General features: G+C 42.7%; 1 protein-coding gene across 1 annotated transcript; it reads right to left on the bottom strand.

Moving 5' to 3' along the window:
* Window positions 1–5,586: 5,586 nt before the first annotated feature.
* PSMA6 (proteasome 20S subunit alpha 6) lies at window positions 5,587–22,041 on the bottom strand. Its single transcript, XM_084632764.1, has 7 exons — window positions 21,827–22,041; window positions 17,341–17,435; window positions 15,669–15,750; window positions 15,195–15,350; window positions 13,236–13,414; window positions 9,960–10,054; window positions 5,587–5,787 (listed from the first exon to the last, which is right to left on the bottom strand). Exons 1-7 carry the CDS (start codon window positions 21,900–21,902, stop codon window positions 5,730–5,732), a joined length of 741 nt encoding a protein of 246 aa, XP_084488890.1. The 5' UTR covers window positions 21,903–22,041; the 3' UTR covers window positions 5,587–5,729.
* Window positions 22,042–23,341: the final 1,300 nt, after the last annotated feature.

Raw genomic sequence — 23,341 nt, 5'->3', positions numbered from 1 at the left:
AAGAATGAAGAGAGATTCTGGATCCTTTTTTTGTTTTGTTTTTTTTTGGGGGGGGGGGATAAATAGCAGCTAAGAACTGCAGGAGGGGAACAAAACATGTTAAAAGACAGTGCCCCTCTGGAGCAACAGCAGGGGTGAGATGCACAGCACTGAGCCTTAAGCTGGCTCTGAGTAATCTAACTGTCACAATGTTAAACCCTGGGATAAATGCTAGTGAGTAATCCCGTAACAATGTACAATGTGTATGATTTTTTGGGGGAAAATTTTTAAGCATGTTAAAAATGGTAATTGAAAGCAAATTTCATGTCAAAAGTCTCATGGTAATACTGTCTCTCAGCTATTACCTGTGAATAAACTTAAAGCTTGGCACAGCAGAGAAAGCATTACAAACCTGGTCGTGTTGTACAAAAGGGGAAACTGAGGTACACAACCTCATAAATGAACAGTGGAATAATTCACCCTTTCCCTTTAAGGGTAAAAACCTAGTCTGCCTATACAACAAAAGTATGAAGGTAATTCTTCTGTTTTTCCTGCACTCAGTAGAAAGATTTGTAAAAGGAAGGGGTATTTTTTAGGCAATAATCTGTCCCCACCAAGGGTCTGGGAAATGTTTATTTTGTTTTTCAGACACTCTGTGGGGAAGCTGGCACCAGTGGAAGAACAACCCAGAACACCCTGGATCTACTGTCGCAACAAAAAATTGTGTTGTGTTGTTTGTCTTGTTATTACCATTATTTTGGTGAATATTATACAAGGAGGATTACGCATATAGCAGCAAAGGTCAGTGCATGGTATAACCTGCCTGGAGAGCTCGATCTACCCATCGGGGGGGAATCAAATGACGTACCCCATTCCAGGAGAACACCATCCATTCCCAGTTCCTAAATGGAGGTTTCCTTACCTAGTCTTTGACCCGTTGGAGCCTTGCTTGCTGCTATTGGGAACGGAAAATGGAGGACAGAAATGGGTTTATTACATGCAAATAAAAAGGCACAGAATGGGCGTTAAAATAGGGATGAATGAATTCTGTTGCATGCATCTTACAGGTGGATCCACAAAGGAGCTGGAAATATTTCCTTATGGGTGAACATGTGAGAACCACTGTGGGAGCAGGTGCAACCAGAGCTCGTCAGTATGTCCTTTCAGTCCATTATATGGGTGGGTCGTACAACCCAGAGAATGGGGGGTGGACTGGGTACACCCCAACTGCAGCACACGCATAGAAGGAACAATTTAATTGGTGGGTAAGGGGATACACATGGAATTGTCACTGCAGAAGGGATCTATGGGCAGTAGGAACCACAAGGTTGGGTGTATGGAATCTGGGGAACCATTGGGTAACTAAGTAACTAATAAGCCAAAATGTAAAACTTCAACAACAAATCAATGAACGACTGGCACAGCAACTATCTGCAATTGCAATGGATGGAAAAGGGCAGCAGAGGTGAACCTGCTTTAACTCAGTGAACAGGAAACCTTGTGACATGGGTGGGGGATGGCTTCAAAAGGCTAACTTGGGGGTAGAAGGTATGTATGGGAATGCAAAATGCTCAACTAAGAGGCTAGCACCTGGGTAATAGTTGCAGTGGTACCTTGGAATGAGATGGCAACTAAGGTGGTCCCCATGAGCCCTATAGGAATAATAAGAAAAGAAGGAGCTCACTGGGAACCACTAGGAAATAAATAGAAAAAATGCAATGGTGTAAAATAAACAATAATTCAGTTAAATAATTGTTTTGTCCAAAGAAAATATTTAAGTGTGCCCCTCCCCGATAACCATAAAGGAGCAGACCCAATGGCATGTGCTAGGGGTGAACGATTGGGTGTAAAGTATATGGGGTATGGAGTGTTCTGCAGGAAGCGTGCACAATTCTGTAATATAACACTTTGGACTAGAAGTGCCAGCATCTGGCACAATTACACAAATCTACATGCTGCCATCGGGACTTCAGTGCACAAATGGATCTGTGGAATTCATTGCTGTGGACAATCAAACCAGTGCATTACCCAATTCCATTCCAAGTGGTCGAGCTGGTTTGGACAACATCCTGTTTCTCTGTAAATATTCAATGGGCTCATGATATTGACATGAGCACATGAACACTGTAGGGGCAGCTTCAGGCCAAGCAACGCCGAACGCAGGTCTTGGAAGCCCAGGCCCTTCGAGGAATGAATACCTTCCAACTAGCTACTAAGCTGCCTGCTGATTGTACTTGGACTGATGTAGCCTGTGCCCTTCAGACAGGCTTAATGGACACTCATTCACTTCTCAGTCGTATTAGTCATGTTGTAGGGATGTTATTCGTACTAATTGTAGTATTAATTGTATTCGTGGGGTGCTTAAGATTATGTGCTGCCCTAGCTTCTCTCCCCAAAAGTCATGCTTGTAAATTCAACAGCTTACCCCTCTTGTGACCCGCCTTCTCTCTCTCCCCGAAGCATGACCGATGGACCAAGGTATCGGGCTAACTGAAGCCAGGGCCTCCAGCCCAAGTGCCCTGCCATCCAGTGTGCGGGAAGGAGGGGCGCCTGGGCTCTTCTTTGAAGAGAGTGGGGGAGTGCTGGGATAAGTAAGGGTTAAGTAAAGACCTGAGAAACCGCTGGTGTGCTGGCATGATATTAGGGAGTAAAGGCACAGGCAAGCACTACTTCTCCACTTGATAGATAAGTTGCCATCCTTTTCCCTTCCCTTCCACTTGTTAAGGATTGATAAGCGTTGCAGCTGCAGAAGGAATGTGGGTGTCTAAAGGATACTCTTTGTGTAAAACAGTTTTTCCCTACCCCTTCCTTTCCCAGCTACATAAACAAGCTCAGGGTCATGGCCCCTTTCTCCCTCCCCTGTGAACTGCTGATAAAGGGAACTTGTGGCTACAATTACTGCAAAGAAATGTACCTTCAAGATAAAAGTGTCTGTATAATATGCATAATGCTGTAAACACGGGCAAGGATAATTTTATTCAGTATATGGGCATTCACATTACTAAATAAGGGTTTTGGGGGTGTTGTAGTAAACATAGGTATTTACATATTAACTTAGATAAAAGAGTGTGATGTGATTAACTCAGTGCTTACTCAACAATTGGGTTGAGGGGAACAAGTACTGCAATAAAGAAGCCTGTCTACACAATCCACCTCTGCATTCCCCCTGCTATTCTTCTAACACATACCTTCTTTAAAAAACCTAATCTATAGCAAGAGTGCTTACTGGAAAAGTAAAACCTTGTCATTTCATTTACCAGGTGGATGTGGTTAACCAATAGCAGGGTTGGTCTCAATGGCCTGACTTCCAACAAAGCTCAGCAAAGTAGGTGCTCTGCTCAACACAAAACCATGACCTAGAATCAGGTAGTCTACAGAGACAACACAGTGATACAATCATTTCATTTTTAAGGTAAGTCTCTTTCCTTTTCACAGCTCACATGCAACACTCATCATGTGACCTGTGAGAGAAGATGCAAATCTGTTGGTTCAAGGAGCAGAAGGTTCTACATCTGACCAGGGAAGTCGAGAATCCCAAATGCTTATGCTACAGCAAAGTCACCCTTTACGTCCAAGAGATTGTGGAGAACTGGGAGGCAGGGAGATTCCTAAATCCCACAAATGCTTGTGGGGTGTTGAGAACCCAAGTGGGGGTGCCAGGCAGGGTCTAGGAGCAAAGTTAAATCAGATTGGGGTTCTTCCCGCAGATTTTCATCCTTCCAAGCAACAGCAGGACTCTTGGTCCCATACTTCCCTCACCTCCCTGCCCCCCCAGCCTTCCTCATCTCACCTCTGCTGCTCAGACAACTTCCCCCACAGCCAGGAGGATTTTGTCCCCACCTTAAATCTTAAGATGTTTCTGCCCCTCTCAACCTTCTCCTTAAGACAGTTCTTTTGGAGGAGTGAGGGTGAATCTCTTTCCAAAGCCAATCTTGGTCTCAGACTTTACCAGTCTCTAACTGATGCTCTGATGGTATCTACATTGCTGTGACCAAGGACCTCTTGATACCAACTGGAAGAGGGGAGAGATACATGGATCCCTATGGTTCACCAAAAGAGGTCATGTAAGGTTCTATTGAAAGAATGTGTGTCACTAGTCATCATAATCAGCATGACATGTATGTGCAGATAATGCATAAGGAGTGAGAACATAGTGTTCAGTATACGCAATGCCTTGTTGTTAAAGGCAGGTCACTCTGTGGGTATTGAGACAAATTTCTGCAGACAGGAGGTGGGAGACGCTTCTCTCAGTGGTTGACCCTTGTGTATCTCACAATGGAATTTTATTTGCCGATTGAGTCAAATGCTAATGAATAGACTAGAAGTGCTGCAAGAAAAAAAAAACAAGAGGGGTTATCCTGTTGACAAGTAAAGACAACATATTTTTTGTAAAGTATAACTGGAGGTACGGAGGTATTCCTGTTATCCTTCAAACTGGAAAGACAAGGGAAGGAAAATCTCAGCCAGCCTGGTTGAACATGCTGAGAAAGAGACTTGGGGTATACAGGAGACAGGGGAATGTCTTGTGAGTTAAGTTTATGCTTTGGAAAGCATGTGATTGTTTTACTGGAAAAAATGGTTACACAATCTTACTTGCTATCATATGTATCTTTGTTAAAGAAGTTCTTGTTTTCACTCTGTTGAATTAAGTGGAATGCTGATCCTGAGGTGCAATTAGAAAGTTGGTATGTATTATTCCTTTGGGAGCACAGAATCTGGACGTTCTGAGAGCGTTCAGTGGATCAGGGGCTGGGCGCTCCAGAGGGACACTTGGAGGACTTGGGTTGGTGTGTGCTAAAAGAGAGACAGACAAAAAGCCTGGAGCAATCTGGGAGGCAGTGCTCGTGCTGCCAGAGGCTGGCGGTGGTGCTGGGAAACTGACCCAAAATAGACACAGACAAGACATCCTCAGGTAAGGGAAGGTTGTAGGGAGGTGCCTCACAACCCTGGATACCCCTGGGAAGCATCACAGTTGCCCAACACCTTAAATCAGGAAGTTTAAGGAGTTTGGCTTAAATCAGCCAAATTCAATCGAAAAAAATCTAATGATTTATGTACTTTTCCCCAACAGAAAGTTCTAACTGTGGGGATGCTAAACCGAACGTTGTGGTGGAGGGTGCTGTCCTTTGTTATATTCAGCATCTATTCTGAAGAAAAAGTGTGATCTTGAAAACAGTGTGGTCAAATGGCTGAGGAATGGACTCAGCTTCGTTGCTGTATCACTGTATGAACTTGGGCAAGTTACTTTACCTTCTCCAGTTTTCATATTTTCCATCTATAAAATAGGGTACTATGTTACTGGGTTACAGAAGCGATGAAAGGTTTGTAATGAATGGCACTACAGAAACGTACAGAAATATTACAAGACAAAATCAGAACTAATGGCCCAAAATAAGCATTTGGGGTTAATAGTGACACAAAAAGTTAGTTGTGCCAAACCTAGGGAATCAATTCATTACCTTTTTTCCTTCAAGAACCCATTAGGCAAGAGGCAAATTACTGCAAAAGTGTTCCAAGCTATCATATTTTGAATTATGTTTTCACAACACTAAAAAAGCAAGCTCTTGTTTTAACCAAAGTATGAAAATTAAAGCAAACACCAAACGGTTTCAAAAACCTGTTTTATTTGGACAGAGTAAAATACACCGTATAACATTCCATTTTCAAACCATAATCCAGAGCCATTAATAAGTGTTTTCTTTTTACCAAACATCCTTGCCAGAAGCAGTCAATGCGACTAGGAAAACTAGTTAATCTCTCTCTGCTAGAGCTACGAGGTGCGTATCAATCTCCGCTTCTGTAAGGATCCTAAAGGGGGAAAAAAAGCATTCCAGAAATAGTTTTGTTTATTCTTCCCCTTAACCCACTGTCTTCCATCTTTAATGCCCCCACAAACAAATGTAAGTAGTACAGCTGCATCTTCTGTCTTTTTAAAATAATTGCTACAGCAATGAATGAGCCATGGTGATTATTTTTGAAAAACCAACAGGAGAGAGTCTAGGGTCCTGGAGAGCAATGGTGACAGTGGTGGGACAGAACAGGTCATTATATAGTCATTAGTAATACCCTTGCAAAGCTGATGAGGTAGCTACTATGATGTACTGGGGTGGGGAAAAAAAATAAGAGTGGTCCAAAGCAATCAGTAGGACCATTACTCCAAAGGGGATTCAAATTCTGGCCCTCTTTTCTTGAAAGGATGGCTATGACCAAATATGGAAGTCCCACCTCCCGCAGCATACACACCCACTGTCAGGGAATACAAGGGAAAAGCCTTAGCATGGGCCCCTGAATGGCAGCAGCAAAAAGGGGAGCATGGCAGTAGGTGTCCTGTTAGGAGGGAATCTTCTGTGCCATTTAACACTGAGCTAACTTGCATTTAGTTTTCCTAAAATGTATTAAATGCAAAAAGCCAGCATTATTTCACCCTTAATATTGCATTAACAAGCACTCAAGTTAGGAAATCCCCAAAACTGATGTTACACCATGCTTGCACAGGTTAAATATTAAAGAACAAATACATTAAATTTAACTAAGTAAACATGAACAGAAGATATATGTACACCATGGCCAGGTTAGTGCTGTGAAAACAACTATCCCTTTTGGAAGTTCCAGACTCTGTATTTGATATTTCCCCTTAAGGTTGCAATGATGTCAATTTTAAAGGAAGAGAAAGAAAGAAATCCAGACCTAATTGATCTAGGGAGCTTACAAGTTCCACTGGTTTCACAACTAGAGCCAATGTGTTCCTTGAACCTAGGTATATACTAAAGCCCCCAGTGATTCTAAATGCAGCCTTTAACGTAGCCATCTTCAAATGACTTCATAAGAAACTTGATATGGAGCTATTTGGCCTGTAGCGTTTATAAGCTTGCTGGCTTTGCCAATGGAGTACAGTGTCCTTAACGGGGGTGTCTTTAAAGCATGTTTGGAAAAAAGTTCCAACAGACAGAGGTAGAGCCATCCATAATTTTTTTAAATATATATTTTCAGGTAGGGCTTGGCCAAGTTTACATAAAATTTATAAACCAAGTTCATTATTCCTGATTACTTCAGTCATGGATTCTGAAGCGACCAGTACTACAACTTAGCTTCCAGCCAAATAACAGAAAAAGCTTACATTCAAATTAAAAATATTTCCCCCTGTTCTAAATTCAGATTAGCACACAGCTATGACTAAAGATCTCTAATTTACATGACCAATTAAGACAGAAGCAAGGGGGGAGATGCAGTTTGATTCAAGAGTCTTCGTTTGGGATTGTTATTCTGTTGCATAGTATGATTACAAAGCATTTATACAAGCAGTGCACGCAACCAGAAAGTGGGTAATAGCTCTAGACAATCCCAGTTACTGACTCTTAATGGACAATGCAGAAAACCAACTCTGTTGAAGTCTCGCCCAGATACCCCTCCCAAAAGATGGCCAAGCCAGTCTGACTAGGCTCAAGGAGCAAAGATAACAAAGGAATTAGTAGGTTTATCAACTGGGTAGACAGACTCCACAACCCAGGGGGGCAGAGTTTGGGGTAAACTACATCCTACCTAAGTTTATTTAAAATAAATATGCTTGTAGACCTTTTGTGTTAAAAACCCTGTTCTCTTACTATGCTTTCTTCCTACTATTGAGATTAAACAATATTTGTTTTGAAAGAGCTATCTGGATCCCATGTTCACAAGTGGTCAGAGGTCACAGCTCCCGAAAGGAAGACTTGCTGGCACACAACCCAGTTGGGCCTGCTGAGTAATCATGGTTAGTGCAAAAGGTGCTGTAAAATCACAGTATTCCACCCCAGATTACGTGAAGACAAAAGATCCAACACCCCAACAGGTAAAGGCAAGAGACTCAAAACTGGAGGGGTATACTCAAAGATCGAGAGGAGGAAAAAGGTGCAGCTAACACTGATTTAATCTATATTTTAAGTTGCATGTACCCATAAACCTAACCACCACTTTTCAAGAATGAGCAAGAGTTATCTCAGTGATATTTACTTCAGAAGGTTTACTCAAAGACCTTCTCTATATTAGGAAAAAGTGTTTTTAAAAAATGCATGTTAGTGAACACGTTGCAATTACTGTGTTCAATATTCAGTATTTTTATTAATTACTTGGATAATGGAGTGGAGAATGTGCTTATAAAAATCTGCAGATGAAACCAGGCCGGGAGGGGGTTGCTAGCACTTTTGAGGGTAGGATTAGAATTCAAAGCAACCTCAACAAATTGGACGAGAATTGGTCTAAATCAACAAGATGAAATTCAATAAAGACAAGGGAAAAGTACTACGCTTAGGATGAAAAAAAATCAAATGCACATATACAAAATGGGGAATGACTGGCCAAGCAGTAGTACTGCACAAAAGGATCTGGGCATTATAGTGGATCACAAACTGAATATGAGCTGATAACGTGAGGCACTTATGAAAAAAGCTATTATTCTGGGGTGTATCAACAGGAATGTCTTATATAAAAGACACAGGAGGTAAATGTCCTATTCAGTTAGGCTCTGGTGACACCTTAGCTGGAGTAGTGTGTCCAATTCTGGGCACCACACTAAGAAAGATGTGGATAAACTGGGACAGCCTAGAGTAGAGCAACAAACACGAAAACCTGAGCTCTGAGGAAACTTCAAAAGAACTGGGCATTTTTAGCCTTGAGAAAAGAAGACTGAGGGGTTTTTGATAACAATCTTCAAATAGGTTAAGGGCTGTTTGTGGTGGGGCAGCTGCCCCACTCCTGAAGAACAGGGGTTAAAACAGCCAAGCTAGGCTGATTGGAGTAGCAGCCACAGCTGTGGCCAGCTCAATTAGGGCCCAGCTGGCCCTGATAAGAGGGGTGTGGGCCAGAACTGGAGCAGTGCTGGGGAATAGGGCAAGGGAGCTCGAGCCTGGTAAACCTCCAGGCTGCAGGCCTTGGTGAAGGCCTACACAGTTATTGGGGTTGCAGAGGTGCAGGCTGGGGTTAGCCCCTTGCCAATGATGAGTGGTCATTACAGACTGCAGTTTGCCCCAGTGAGCGGGGTCTAGATGATGACTGGCAGTAGCCACTGAGGCAAGATGGGTTTAGAGGGAGGGGAGACCCAGAGTAAGGGGGTTACTGCTGTGGGCAGAACCCTGAGGTAAAGGGCACTGGGAGGGACACGGGGCCAGTGGCAAGCAAGACACTGGCCTGCAGAGGGAGCTCTGTACACTGGAAAAGAGCTAATTCCCAGATGACCAGCAGGAGGTGCTGTGTTGGTAAGTCTCCCTTCACTACACTGTTATAAAGAGGAAGGTGATCAGCTGTTCTCCATGTCCACTGAAGGTAGGACAAAAAGTAATTGGTTTAATCTGCAGCAAGGGAGGTTTAACTTACTTATTAGGAAAATCTAACTATAAGCAATAGGCCAGGCTTCCAAGAGAGGTTACAGAATCCCTATCGTCTTCCAGCCTATTCTTAAAAGCCTCCAAACACCTGTCAGGGATAGTGTCTAGGCTTCAGCATGGGGGTGTGGGGGAATGGAAAGAGAAGGATGGACAAGATGACTTCTCACGGTCCCATCCAGCCCTACATTTCTATGATGCTATGTTGTTAAACACCATTTAACACCTAGCATATACAAGGTTTAACACCTCTAGAACATGTTAGTTATCATGGTCAATGGAAAGGGAAGAGGATGGTAGACCATGTCTAGTCAGTACCAGACTATACTAGGTGCTAATGTTTTAATTAAGTGCTGCTTAAAAACATGTTTGTTTGGTTTTTTTTTTTAAAGTCTTCCTGTCTAGTCAGAGCTTAAAGTAGGACCACAGTTCCCAACTGCAAAAAGTGATCTGAAAGGAAGTCAAACTCTCCCCACACCCCAAATATTTAGAAAGTGGCAAGCCATTCCCCCCCCATGTCTTCATTTCCATCTATATTTTAATCTACCTTTCTGAAGGGAGGGAGTTAAAATTAGCCATTCATAACCCAGAAAGCACAGCAAGTTCCACTACAGTAATTTAACTTACCTGAATTTAGGATTTTCAACTGTAACTACTCCAACTTCTAGTTCCGAAGGTTTGAAATCAATGGACAGAACAGTAGACAGGCAAGTTATACCTGTCTAAAAGTTAGATAAAAGAAATACTGAAGAAAGAGCACTCAAAACATTTTCAAGAGCTACCACCTTTCAATTTCAAATTAAATCACTCCATCTCTCCCCCACATACTCCCAAATTTTCAAACATAAATTGCTCCTGTTGCAAAATTCAGCTCTCTCTCTTCACCCCAGGCAAATGATCTACAAGATAAGGACCCCCTTAATAATCAGTGTATCTTGGGATTTCCTGATAAGAAAATCCAACAAGTTGTTTACCATGCAAAGGTTAAAAAATCCAACAAGTTGTTTACCATGCAAAGGTTAAAATCTTTTGATTTGAGCTGGAAATAGAACACATTTACCACCAACAAAAAAACCGAAAACAATCTAGACATCTTAATTACAAGCCAGTTTTACCTTGGTGGTTTTTTTTTTTTTTTTGAGGACTTGGAATCACCACCATGCTTTTCACAAACAGATATACAAGTCACTTGTGCAGTTTCTATTTCATTATGATCTTTTTTTATAACATGCCCTCATATTGGGGAAGAAATACTGCACTTAACCATGATTATTACCTTTTCTGTTTTTACTAATTATCCAAGGTATGTGTTACAAGTGTTCTCTCTCAACCTCTTTCCATACTTAATCCTGCACTGAAGTCATAACTGTAATGTTGAGGCTTCTCATAACAATGAAGGGACAGAAAAGATCTTTTGTAGATGGCTAGCTGGCCAAATTGATTTTAATGTTGCTGATATCGTATTGTTAATGGTGTATTAGGGTGACTAGAGCCTTGGATAGGCATCATCTTGTTATTTAAACTGAAAAATAAATAGAAATGCAATAATTTCTGAAACACTAAACTGATGTGTTGTAGTAGTATTATGCCTTCATTACAGGGTCCAATAGAAGCCAGATTATGAAAGAATCTTTTTAATCAAACACACATCACTTAAAGGCTTTCACTAGGATCCTGGAAAAGCATGAAGATGCCATCAGGTTTCTTGGTTTTGCTCAGCAGAGTCACTTATCATGGCTGACTCAAATTTTAAAAGGAACATTTAATGGGGTCAACATAGCCCAAAATATAGGCTTGTGAAGATATTTTTACAAAATTAAAAAAAGGACACCAATAGACGTGTTTCTATGAATTGATTGGAACTTATTTGCATTTAAACATTCCTTTCAAGCATTTGCTTCCAAAACATTGCAGTGCTATGCATTAAAAACAGAATATGAAACTGACTAGGAATAGACTCAATCTACTTCAATTGCCCAATGTGAGTGATACACAAGAAGCCAGCAAACAATGGCAAAATAATTTTTATTTTTGAGACAACTATTTTGGATGGGATACTCAAGAGTCTGAAGGAGTTAGGTATTCATCTCACATTGAACTAACACCCTTAATGCTCTTTTGAAAACCCCAGTTTTCAGCTCTAATAATTTTAGGTGTTAAAATTATGACTGTTTAATTGTCCCTATAAGGCTGTAATTTGTAACTGAATATAAGCAAAGTGTTAACATGTTCTAATGCTAACAAAGCTTTTTAAAAGCTTACACAGTAGTGCAGACTTGAAGAAAAACCGTAACAATTTAGCTAAACTTCTCAATTCCATTTCTAAACATGTATCTGTATTTAAATAAGCCATCTCCTGTTGAATCCTGCAGTGGAGGATTTTATTTTAAGGTTATTATAGTTTGTGACTGCAGTGTTTGGTATATCACAAGATCAGATAGGAGAAATAGATGGATCATGAAGAGGATTCTTTAAACTCAAATCTCTTATGTTTAGCTGAAACAGTAAGGAAAATTTACACAAGATAGTGTTTACATATTAAGGCTGTGTCTTGAATGATGATTTCCATAATAGCTGGCATTATACTTACTACATGTACACATATGCAATAACAGGCATACAATTGCTGAATGGAGTATCACAGGAGTCAGTCAGTGCATTACTATACCCAGCCACACTCTGTAGTACTAGGATCATGGTGATTTCCTGGCCCTTCATCTTTCCTTCAGTGGAAAAGCAGGATAAATAGTATCCATGTACAAGAAATCAGAGTGCAGTGGGACTGATGTTCAATGGGGACATATTAGCTTCCATAACTTATTTTTAGGAGCTACTTGTTTTGTGGTCAGTTTCAGAGGAAAGAAAAATACAACTGGAACCCCCACACACATGCACACCCTCAACTGACTTACAGAAAGTAATTTTAAAATCTGCCCTAAAATGCATAGTAAACTCACCACTTCCCTCGCTGAAAATAGCACTATAATCTCTGGCATAACTGCACTTTTAGTACCTTGCCCCTCTAACAGGCCAAATATGGAGGATCAGGAAGTCACTATCTTCCTATCAAGGCTTCTACTGGTAGCCCTATGGATATACATCTCCATTAGAGGAGATGCATCCTTGACCAAGACGATTCTAGCATTGCAGCTGCAAAAAGCATCTGCACTCACCACAACTGTCAGCACTGGTGCTACATAACCTCCTAGAATATAGTAACCTCCTATTTTAAAGTGCTTTCTAGCATGCAGGTTGGTTTAAAAGCCTTCAAAACCATCTTCAGTGACTTGCTCCTCAGACAGCAAATCCAATATGACAACTACAAACTGATGACAGGATTTCCTGGCTTCCACAATGCAGGATCCTGAGCAACCACCACACTTAAAATGGCAATGACAACTCTGCAGTAACAGGCCAGGAGCACTGAAAGCTGATAACAAGTAAATGACTTTAGTTCAGCTTGTGCTAATATAAGAATCCTATTTCTAAAAGGAAAAACACTGTCTATAGTCAAAAGAACTTGAAGGGTGGAACAAAACTAGATTTCACTGCTTTTGTCAGTTTACAAGGAAGGAAAATATTACACATCCAACAACTAAACAATAACATTGAGAAAATCCTTAAGGCAAAGCCAACTATATATAGATATTGGAGGGCAAATGGTGGCAAGCCATCTAATACAACATTCTAATGTCAATGTGTACGACTTTTGTGTTTTACAAGGAATCTTTGATACACTGGTGGGACATTTGGGCATATGAACAGCCTTATGAAACACTGATTAAAAAATGCACCTAACAAAAGGAGGAAACACAAACACTTCTTTGCATCATAACCCTTTACACAAGCACTACAGGCAGTAGAGCGCTTTTGGCTCAGTTTGATTTTCCCCTTCTGGCTTACCTCTACTGTCTGTTCAAACGTCCAGTCATATTTCTTCTTCACTTTCTTTTCAAGAAAGCTGGTTGACTCTGTTTGTTTGACTCCTGCAGCTGTGGCCTTGAACCCACAATAGTAACCTGCAGGATCACACTTGTATACCTGAGGGCCATGTTCTTCATCAATACCAATCAGTATCATGCCTATAAATAAAATAACTTTACATTTTAATTTTTGATATAACCAAAGTGCCATGTGATTGGGGATTCTGATTTTTAGAACGTAGACTCTCCTCTAGTATGACCCGGGACAGTGCACAGTTAAATACCTTTTTGGACCTAGCCCCATTATTCTGAGGTTCACATTTCCCCTTTATCACTAAGGTGACATACTGCTCAATTGCACCTCATTTCTAGGAACTGTACCTCATTTTAGACCAAACCAGGTTTTTATCTCACACAAAACAAACCATTCATTCAATGCAGTGTTGACTTTGCGAGAGAGCCACAAGGTCAGGTAATACAGAAGTTAAGGTGCCAGTAACAAGGTTAAAAAGTCAGCCGCAGAGCACATCCTGTACTATTTTTTTTTGTAGAATGTCATAAATTTAATCATACATTTAACCTGGAAAAAAAATAGGAAATCTTACAAATACGTTGCATAGTCAAGTTAATGAAAGCACTGGAACCTTAACTTGTACATTTTTGACTGACATTTTAACTTTACAATATTGCCTCACACTGCATTACATTTCTATTTAATTTCATAGATTTAAAAAAGTGAAGGAAAAGAAAGAACTTCAAAGACAATTAAACTTGTAGATCTTAGATGCTCATCTGACTTTACCAGTGTAGATTTAAGATCTCTGAACTACTAATTTTATGCATGTGCTAAGTACAAGTAATAAACAGATGCGGAGTTGAGATTTACCATTGTATATACATTCAATATGCAATTTTAAAACAGTAAATTAAAACCTCAGTACACTCTGAGCAGATTAAGCACCATAAATAGAGCTGGCTGAAACTTGTATTTTTGGTCTGCACTAATTTTCAGGTTTTTTTAAAATTGGGGTTATTTCGCATAGGAATGAAACCAAATTTGTCAATTTCTCAGCAAAACCAAGAAACTTCTTTCAGAAACACCAAAAGACCGTGTTTCTGAACAAAATTCGTGAAACTGACAAGAATGTAAACTTAATTGAGCTTCTGCTAGTGCTCCCAGTGTCTGCAGCTCTGCTCCCTGGCCCCAGGGAAGTCTGCATGTTGGGGCTACTTTTGAGGGCTGCAGACCCTGTAAGCCAGTCCCAGGATTTCCAAGCTCTGTGGAAGGGATCCTAGAACCCCCTTAGAGCCCCTGCTGGAGCTGGGTTCTCTAGGCTTCCGGGCTCCCCGCTATGGAGTTGGAAGCCCAGCCCCAGATAGAGGTGAGGCTCCCAGGTCCAAGCAGGGAGACTGGAAGCCCTAGCCTGGTGGGGCTACACTTACAGCAAGACACTCAGGGTTTCTAGGCTCCACGCTCTGGTGCCCTTCCTGCCGCACAGCTGGGAGCCTAGAAGTCCCAGGGGCTGCTAGGCTCCCTGCTACATGTGAGGGAGTCAGATACTTCAGGGTCCCTGAAGGAAGGGCTACTCTCTGGAGCTATGGACCCTGGAACCCACACTGCAAGCAGCCTACTAGGAGAGCAGGCAGGTTTCCCAAAACGTTTCTCCTCCTTGCAACAGCATTTTTTGACTAAATTAGGCTTCCTCAAAGTGAAATGGTTTGCCTGAGTTCATATGGCGAGTCAATTGAAGAAACAGCAACATAATCCCACAGTCCAGATGCCAACACCTGTTTTAACCATTAGTCACCACTACTCTTTACAATATGCCCATATCATTTTACATATCTAGAAAAGTTGGTTAGAATTTGTTCCCATACGTTTAATTTAAAAAAATCTGTATCTTAGATTTATCAATTTGGTACACTTTACTATACTTACAGCAACCAAGAGGCCTCATTTCAGCATTTTGTGTGTAGACCTGAGAAATATCTGCAATCCTTTTACACAGCATGTCCACTGGGATCTCATAGCCATACTTGTATTTCCAGTTAGCAGCCTCGTAGCGGGCTCTCTGAACCTGAGACCTGCTGTCAGCTAATATAAAAGACAAAATATTTACTTCCACTAAAGTAAGCACTACTTCCACTAAAAAAATGTTTAGAGAAAGTTCTTGAAAACACACCACATTGAATTGCTGGATATGCTGTTGATAGTAATAACCTGATCTCCATCCTGGAAGATCCCACTGTGCTAAATCTATTTAAATAAATTGTCAGTTTGTAAATAGCAAATCTCTTAAGCCTCATCTCCAATTTTGGATTACAGGAGTTTGCAAACATCAACATAACATGAAATGAAGTAATAATAGAAAGTATTTTAAAAATTTGGATATTTAAACAGAAGGTAAATTACCTGTCATTCCTGTCATTACACATCCAATAGTTTCAGTAATTCTGAATAAATGAGTCACTGTGCTGGAATCCAATAACTTGTCCTAATAGACAAAAATACTGAAATAATTTAAAAGAAACAATAGTCCTTTACCCATATATTATTACCAGATCACTGAGGCCAGGTCTACGCTACAGGGGAAAAACGTCACCCCTGAGCAATGTAGTTATACCGACCATAACCTCCCCATGCAAACAGTGCTGTGTTGATGGGTAAGCTTCTCCCGTCAGTGTAGGAGTGTCTTCACTTAAGTGGTGCAGCTGCATCAATGCAGCATTTTAAGTGTAGACCTGCCCTCAGGCCAACAAGAGGCAGAAATCAGAAAATTACAGTGGAAATGGTCTTCCAAGCACTCCACTATCTACTATCAGCTTGGAAAGAGGGGGAAAGTTCCAACATCACACTGCATTTGCAAAGAGTTGCTGAATTTCCACTATAAGTTCCTAGTATCTTGTTCTGCAGAAATGTGGGAAGAATTTCTACTACTATGTTCCAGTGATCAGTCAAACAGGTAGCAAAGGAAGAAGGGGACCCCATCAAAGATTAGTCACTGAGGTGCAATGGAGGAAGATGGAAACCTCTTCCCCAGGACAATTTTGAAGATCCCTAGACAAAGATTTAGTAACCCCTAGTATGTTTGCTGCTCTTCAAATTAGGAGTTAAATTTTTGCCTGCTTCTCTTCCTCAGCATTGCTGTGTCACTCCATTCAATGTGCTGACAGACATTTACTGAAGTCTTCCTCTCTGTACCACTGATACAGTGCTTTACAGGTAAGGTTTCAGAACAGCGGAACTGGGAAAAATGCACAGGTAAACAGTCCTACACCTCAAAGACAGATGTATTCTCAGGTGGCCCAGGGCTTTGCAATAACGGAACTATATGGTGTGGCATTGGGTGCTGAGAAGACGCTTGAGCAGCAAAAGGAAGGCAAGTCAGGGCAGGCATAATGGCAAACTGGTATGGTTTAATTCAGTGGTTTTCACACTTTTTTTTTCTGGCGACCTAGTTGAAGAAAACTGATGCCCGCGACCCAACAGAACGGGGGCAGGAGGTTAGGGTGCAGGAGAGGATCAGGGCTCTGGGGTGGGGCCAGGGATGAGGGGTTTGGGGTACAGGAGGGGGCTCCAGGTTGGGGGGGGGGCCCAGGGCTGGGGTTGGCATGCGGGATTTGGGCGCGGGCTTACCTCAGGCGGCTCCCGGTCAGCAGCGCAGCAGGGGTGCTAAGGCAGGCTTCCTGCCTGTCCTGGCATTGCAGACCGCACTGCGCCCTGGAAGTGGCCAGCAGCTGGTCCAGCTCATAGGCACCACCCTCCCCAGGTCCCATTGGCCAGTTCCCGGTTAATGGGAGTGTGGATTCGGTGCTCACGGCAGCACACGGAGCCCTGTGGCCCCCCTGCTCCAGGGCGCAGAGTCAGAACAGGTAGGGACTAGCCTGCCTTAGCCGGGCAGCACCACTGATTGGACTTTTAACGGCCTGGACTGTGGTGTTGACCAGAGCCGCTGTGACCAGTACTGGGTTGCGACTTGCAGTTTGAAAACCACTGGTTTGATTCACAGACACATGGCTGATAATGTCACTAAATTTGCTATTTGCATTCCAGAAATAGGGTTGTGTGTGTTTGTTCTACTTACGGGTACTTTCTTCTGTGTTACAATTACTGCACAATCTTTCCCACGAACAGCTACTGATGTAAGGCCACCCTGGTTTATAGCCTTAAAAGCATATTCTAGAAAGATAAATATAATCAGAAATACTTGTACCATTGCCACTAATATTATATTTGGGGGCAGAGGCTGCAAGCCCACCACACACATATATCCCACTGGGGACCAAGCCCTCTGTTTGCAACAGCTTGTCCCAATGGACAAATATACCGAGCTTGACTCTCCTCTGCTCAATTAGAGTGCTGAACAGTATTAGATGTTGTTGCTCTCCCTTTTAAAATTTGAAACAAGAAATTCTGCGTCCCTGCCAGAGGGAAGACAAGCAACATTAAGGTTTAATAAAAAAAATAATCAGGTAGTCAAGTCAGGACATACAGATTTAAGTTTGAAAGTTCAACCTTAACTTTACCACCTTCAAGATGTTATGTTAAATATAGCGTATAAAATAAAATTTCTTATAAACTTTATATAGTAAGCTACACTACAGTGCCAAGTACTCATGCCTGGCTTGATTTTTAAGTCTCAGCAAGACCTGCAAAACAAGCCAAATAAAGGAAAAGCAGTTCAGTGGTTGACTGAAATGGCTCAATGTTAAAACATTAACTTTGAAGCTATGTAAAAAACTGAAGTTAAAAAAAACCTTTCCACTTGAAGAAACTAAATGGTTATAATTTTAAAGCCACTGGATTAGATATTCAGACTTAAAATTAAATCAAAACAAGTCTGTACTGTAAGAATGAATAAGCAATTCCTGTTTGTTATATTACATACACAGCACTTAATCAACAAACCATTTGTGACAGAGACCATATAACAAGAAAATCACAAGGGGCCCAGAAATAAAGGTTGAGCTTTCAGCAGTCCCTCAACATTTTCTGGATCTTAACATCGCATTAATGACTTTATTCCCCAAAAGAATTTTATTTTATTTATATAGAAGAAACCGACAACTGAAGTTGTAAGTCCAATTATCTAGAATTATTTGGCTCCATCTCTTAAACCACACTGCTGTTGACTATGGCCTCCTAAGCACTTAACAAGTAAGTTCCCCATGATTTTATTTGGTAACTTGTGTATTAAAAGAGGAGAGCTTATAAATTCATATTTACATAACACCTAATTATCAACTACTTAACTATTTGGCACTAGGTAAATTTATAACTAGTAAACAAAATTTATGCTAATAATGTTCTGATTAAGCATTCATTATAAATTGCGCTACCTCAGTTTCCAGGGAGATATCCCAAGAAAGCCTTTGTTGCAATTTAACTTGTCCCAATTAAGTAATTTTATTGCAATAGTACAGTACAGACCCGTTTATGCACAGATGTTGGGAGTCAAGCCGTCACGACCGCGTGTTAACGGACCACGGGTTAAGAGGGCCATGCTGAAAAAAGTGTCTGATTCCCTTAGGGAAAAAAAGCAGTTTAGTGCTCTTTTTGTCTCGTGCTTTTTTTTCTTATGAAGTCTATCATTCACCGCAGATGAAATGCGTTCACGGCTGATTCATTGGCTTTCTCCAAAAATCAATACTTGCGCTATGCCATGACGCTTTTTAAAATGACTTATAAACCCCTTGCTGGCTTGGAAGGATTCATCCCCTGTTAAATTTCCAAATTTTGTCACTTGGGGTTGAAGAATTGGCCCACTTAGCGGCATTCCTTTCAGCCTTTCCTGAGCAAACCACGTGTGCATGGCTTTGTCTGTTTTCGCTGAATAGCGCACACGTTTTCGCTTAAGCCCCACAGCAGAATCAATATTTTGTACAAAGCCGTTCAGTTTAGATCAGTTTTTAGTCCTCCTCAGAAGGTTCGGCAATCCCAGTATCTTTTGAAATTTCGGCTTAGGTTTCTCCGCTATTTACTCTATCTATTGCAGCTAGCTTTTCTACTACAGTGTAGGAATGCTGATGCTTTCCCTCTACCATTATATTAGGCCTACGGTTAAAATTTTCTAATGTAGTGTGTATATATATTACTATATATATCTCTACGTGACAATGACTAAGCATGCATGATACGTCTTTACCAATATCTGTAAAGATGTACAACACGTTTCCGCTCCACATTTCATCGATCTGTCAGTGAATTAGTGAGGAAATCTGTAGCGCTATATAGCAAGTTCCTGAACCGCATGTTAATGAGTCCCACGTGTTAAATAGGTAGCACTGGGAGGCATGGCACTACTGCGCGTTAAGCAGATTCGCAGATAAATGAGTCTGTACTGTATTTGACATTTATACAGACTTTCATCCTTCAGCATTTCAGTGGTACTGTGCATATGTATTCAAACTGCAGCAGGCTCTGCACAGCATGCAGAACTTCGCAACAATGGGAAAAGGGGAAATTGAGGCACACCTATGCAACAAATTCTACTTGAAAGAAACCTCCTCTTTGTAAAGCTGACACAATAGAAGACACAGGAATGCCAGTACTGAGGCAAGTTAACAGCAACAAGGGGTGCTTCTGAAAAGAACTGTTGCGTTCTCCAAGCACCCATGCATCATTTCAGCAGCAAGTTTCTCAGCTTTGGGAAGTAAAAGACAAAGTTCTTCCTAAAGTCAGCTCTTCCCTATAGCACACGCAGTCACATTCAATGTGCTACCCAATTGTTTTCAACATTTAATTTAACAAACTAAAGTATATTTTGAATAATTATATTAAGCAACTTGAATTTATAAGGGACTAAAGTGGGAGGGGAAAAAAGCCATACTGTACTACACATACTGATTTGTTTGTCCCTATGTTAAATCTATATCCTAAATTAAACAGTTTTATTTTCAGATTGTCCCAATTCAGTTATTACACAGCAACAGTATTTTTTTTATTTATGCAGAACCACAGTTTTTTCTAATCCAACAGGATTCAGCATTTGATTAATTTGGGTATGGCAAGTGAGAGAGCTTTGCACTGCCATGTCAATTCCCAAGTTTCTGATCCCCTAGATGGTGGGAGGCTAAGAATATTTCAGAAGCATAAACATATACAACCACCATGCTTCAAGCCCGTGAAGGTGCTATAACAGTTGGATCCTAAGAACAGTGCTCCCATCTAATCCAGTTCTCTACCTGGAGAGATGGGGACTGTGGCAGGTTGAGAGTATAATAACTGCAGGAAATAATTGTGTACATGCTAAAGTTGAGAGAATCTTCTTGACTTGGCAATGAATTCCAGAGACTGCCCAATTCTCCCTAATACATAAGAAGTTTGCTAGTAAGATAATGCACATCTGAGAACACTTTTAGAATGAAAAGTATCTGGACAGTCGAGCATTACACGAATCAGTGCTTTGCATTTTTTTTATTAGTATGGCAGCCAACAAAAGTGTTTGGAACTAACAAACATTCATGGGCCATCCAAGAAAGCAAAGAGTCAACCTGAAAACTGACTGGCTGCTCAAAAATAATATTCTTAATCAGTCACATTCCATTACTTCCCTTCCCCCAACTACTTCAGGTAATCATGTAGCAAACCTAGAATGCTAAATTCTCCATTTATTTTTATTACTTTAAGGGAATTATAGACCAGTCAACCTAACTTCTAGACCTGGAAAGATACTGGAACAAATTATTAAACAATCAATTTATATGCATTTGGAGAATAGGGTTTAAAGTAACGATTAGCATGGATTTGTCAAGATCAAACCAACCTATTTTCCTTCTTTGACAGGTTTACTGACCTAGTGGAGAAGCAGGAGAATGATATATCCTAATTGTAGTAAGGTTCTTGACACAGTCCCCCATGACATTCTCATAAGTAAACTAGGGAAATGTGGTCCAGATTAAAACTTCAATAATGTGGACACACAACTGAGAAAACTATGCAAAGAATAAACAAATAGTACTTGTTAGTACTTAGAGACTAACAAATTTATCTGGGCATAAGCTTTTATGGGCTAAAACCCACTTCATCAGATGCAACGATCAATGGTTTGCTGTCAAACTGGGGGAACGTTATCTAGGGGGGTCCCACAGTGGTCTGTCCTGCATCCAGCACTATTCAATATTTTCGTTAATGGAGTAGAGAGTATGCTTATAAAATTTACAGATGGCCCCAAGATGGGAGGGACTGCAAGCACTTTGGGTGGCTGGTTACGCTCCCCCGCTCGCTGTGCGTAGGGGTAGCTCGTGGAGCGCGTTGCAGCCCCCCACCCCCCAGGAGCGGTGGTGGGGGGAGGGCCATGCTGAGCTCCCGCCCCCCATGACGGTGCAGGCCGCGCTGGGACACCGCCCCTGTGGCAACCCCCCAAGCCGCCCCCCGAGAAACGGCGGCAGCGTCTCCCCAATCTCGGCAGCGTCAGACCCGAGCGCCCCCGGAGCAACAAGCACAGGCGGGCCCCGGGAGCCGGGCGGGCCCCGGGAGCCGGGCGGGAGCCGGGCGGGCCCAGGCCCGGGGCAAGGGCCCGGCCCGCACCATGACGGGGCAGGTCGGCGGCTGCCGTGCCGGACACTCACCTACTTGGTAGAGGCGGCCCTCGGGGGAGAAGATAGTGATGTGGCGGTCGAAGCCGGCGCTGGAACCTCGGGACATGGCGGGGGGAAGGCGGCAGCGGCGCAGGAGACCGGCCGGTAACGCAGCGTGCAAGGCCCGTTCCCACCAGCCTGAGTCTGGGACAGGGAGTGCTTCCGGGGCACGCGGGCACGTGCTCCTCGGCGCAGGCGCAAATAACACACCATCGATGAGCCAGGGCCGAGGAGCCGCTAGCTCGCGTATAGTCGCGACACGCTTCGACAGCACGCGTCCGCTCCTCTGCGCATGCGTGTAATCAACAGCCTGCCCTCCCCCATGCAGCTACAAACCCCCGCCTACTGCGCAGACGCAGGAGCGTGAGGTCTTTTGATACTGAGCATGCAAACGAAACGAGAGGTAGCGGCCCTTCACTGCGCAGGCGCTCTGCTGGCCTCTTTCCAAGGTGTTGGAGGTGCTGTCGCTTGCCTGCCCAGGCAGGGGGTCGCTGTGACCTTTGCACCTGCCCCAAGCGCACAGGGCACGCCGGGGGGCTGCACCTTTTGCCGGTGGCCCTGTTAGGGCTGGGGGTGACCAGCAACATCCCCTCCTGCCAGCACTGTCTAACCTAGCCTGTCCTGGGTGTTGGAGCATCGCCACCTGTTCACATCAGGCCACTGGCTGGGAAGCTGCAATATTTAAAAGTTTAATGATGTAATTCGCCAATGAGGCGTGGGACACCAGTGTTCACCTGGGCAAGGCTGTCTCAGAAACTGAGGGCCAACAAATCTAGCTGTCCTCAGACTCGGGAGAAGATTGCACCGTTGCAGTTATCGCCGCCACCCAGCCCCTGTTGCATATTGAAGATTCACAGAGTGGCCACGCAGATGTCCCCAGTGTGCAGTTCCTACATTGTAGGAGCACTGTGTGACAGATCAGGCCTGCAGCTCTCATGTTGGTTCACCTACCCCTTCCAAAAGAACTGGTGTGAAGCAGATGGCTGGAACATCAAACTAATATACAACCAGTGGTATACAATTTGGAAAATCCTGAACTAGGCCAAGTTGGGATGCTGGCCCTCCCAAGGTGGAGAAAAGCAGTTTGGGAAGTTGCATGACCCTCGATCCATTCTACTTCCACTGTGAACATGTTGTTCTAACTATAAAAGTGGGTGGATCTTTGCAAACAGACCACCTCTTCTCCCTCCCAGGAGTAGCCACAAATATAGCTACAGCTACACTTATTACAGGGGTGGGCAAACTTTTTGGCCTGAGGGCCGCATCAGGTTTCGAAAATTGTATGGAGGGCCGGTTAAGGGAGGGGGACGTGGCCCAGCCCCTCCATCCGCCCCCCCCGACACGTCTTGCCCCCTGATAGCCGCCCCCGGGCTCCTGCCCCATCCAACCCCCACTGCTCCCTGACGGCCCCCCCTGGGACTCCTTCCCCATCCAACCACCCCTTCTCTCTGTCCCCTGACTGCCCCCGGAACTCCTGCGCCAGACTGCACCCCTGCCGCCCCATCC

This window comes from Lepidochelys olivacea (genome assembly GCF_965140295.1).
Source record: "Lepidochelys olivacea isolate rLepOli2 genome assembly, chromosome: 6".
Classification (NCBI taxonomy): Eukaryota; Metazoa; Chordata; order Testudines; family Cheloniidae; genus Lepidochelys; species Lepidochelys olivacea.
This window is presented reverse-complemented; position numbering and strand designations above follow the sequence as displayed.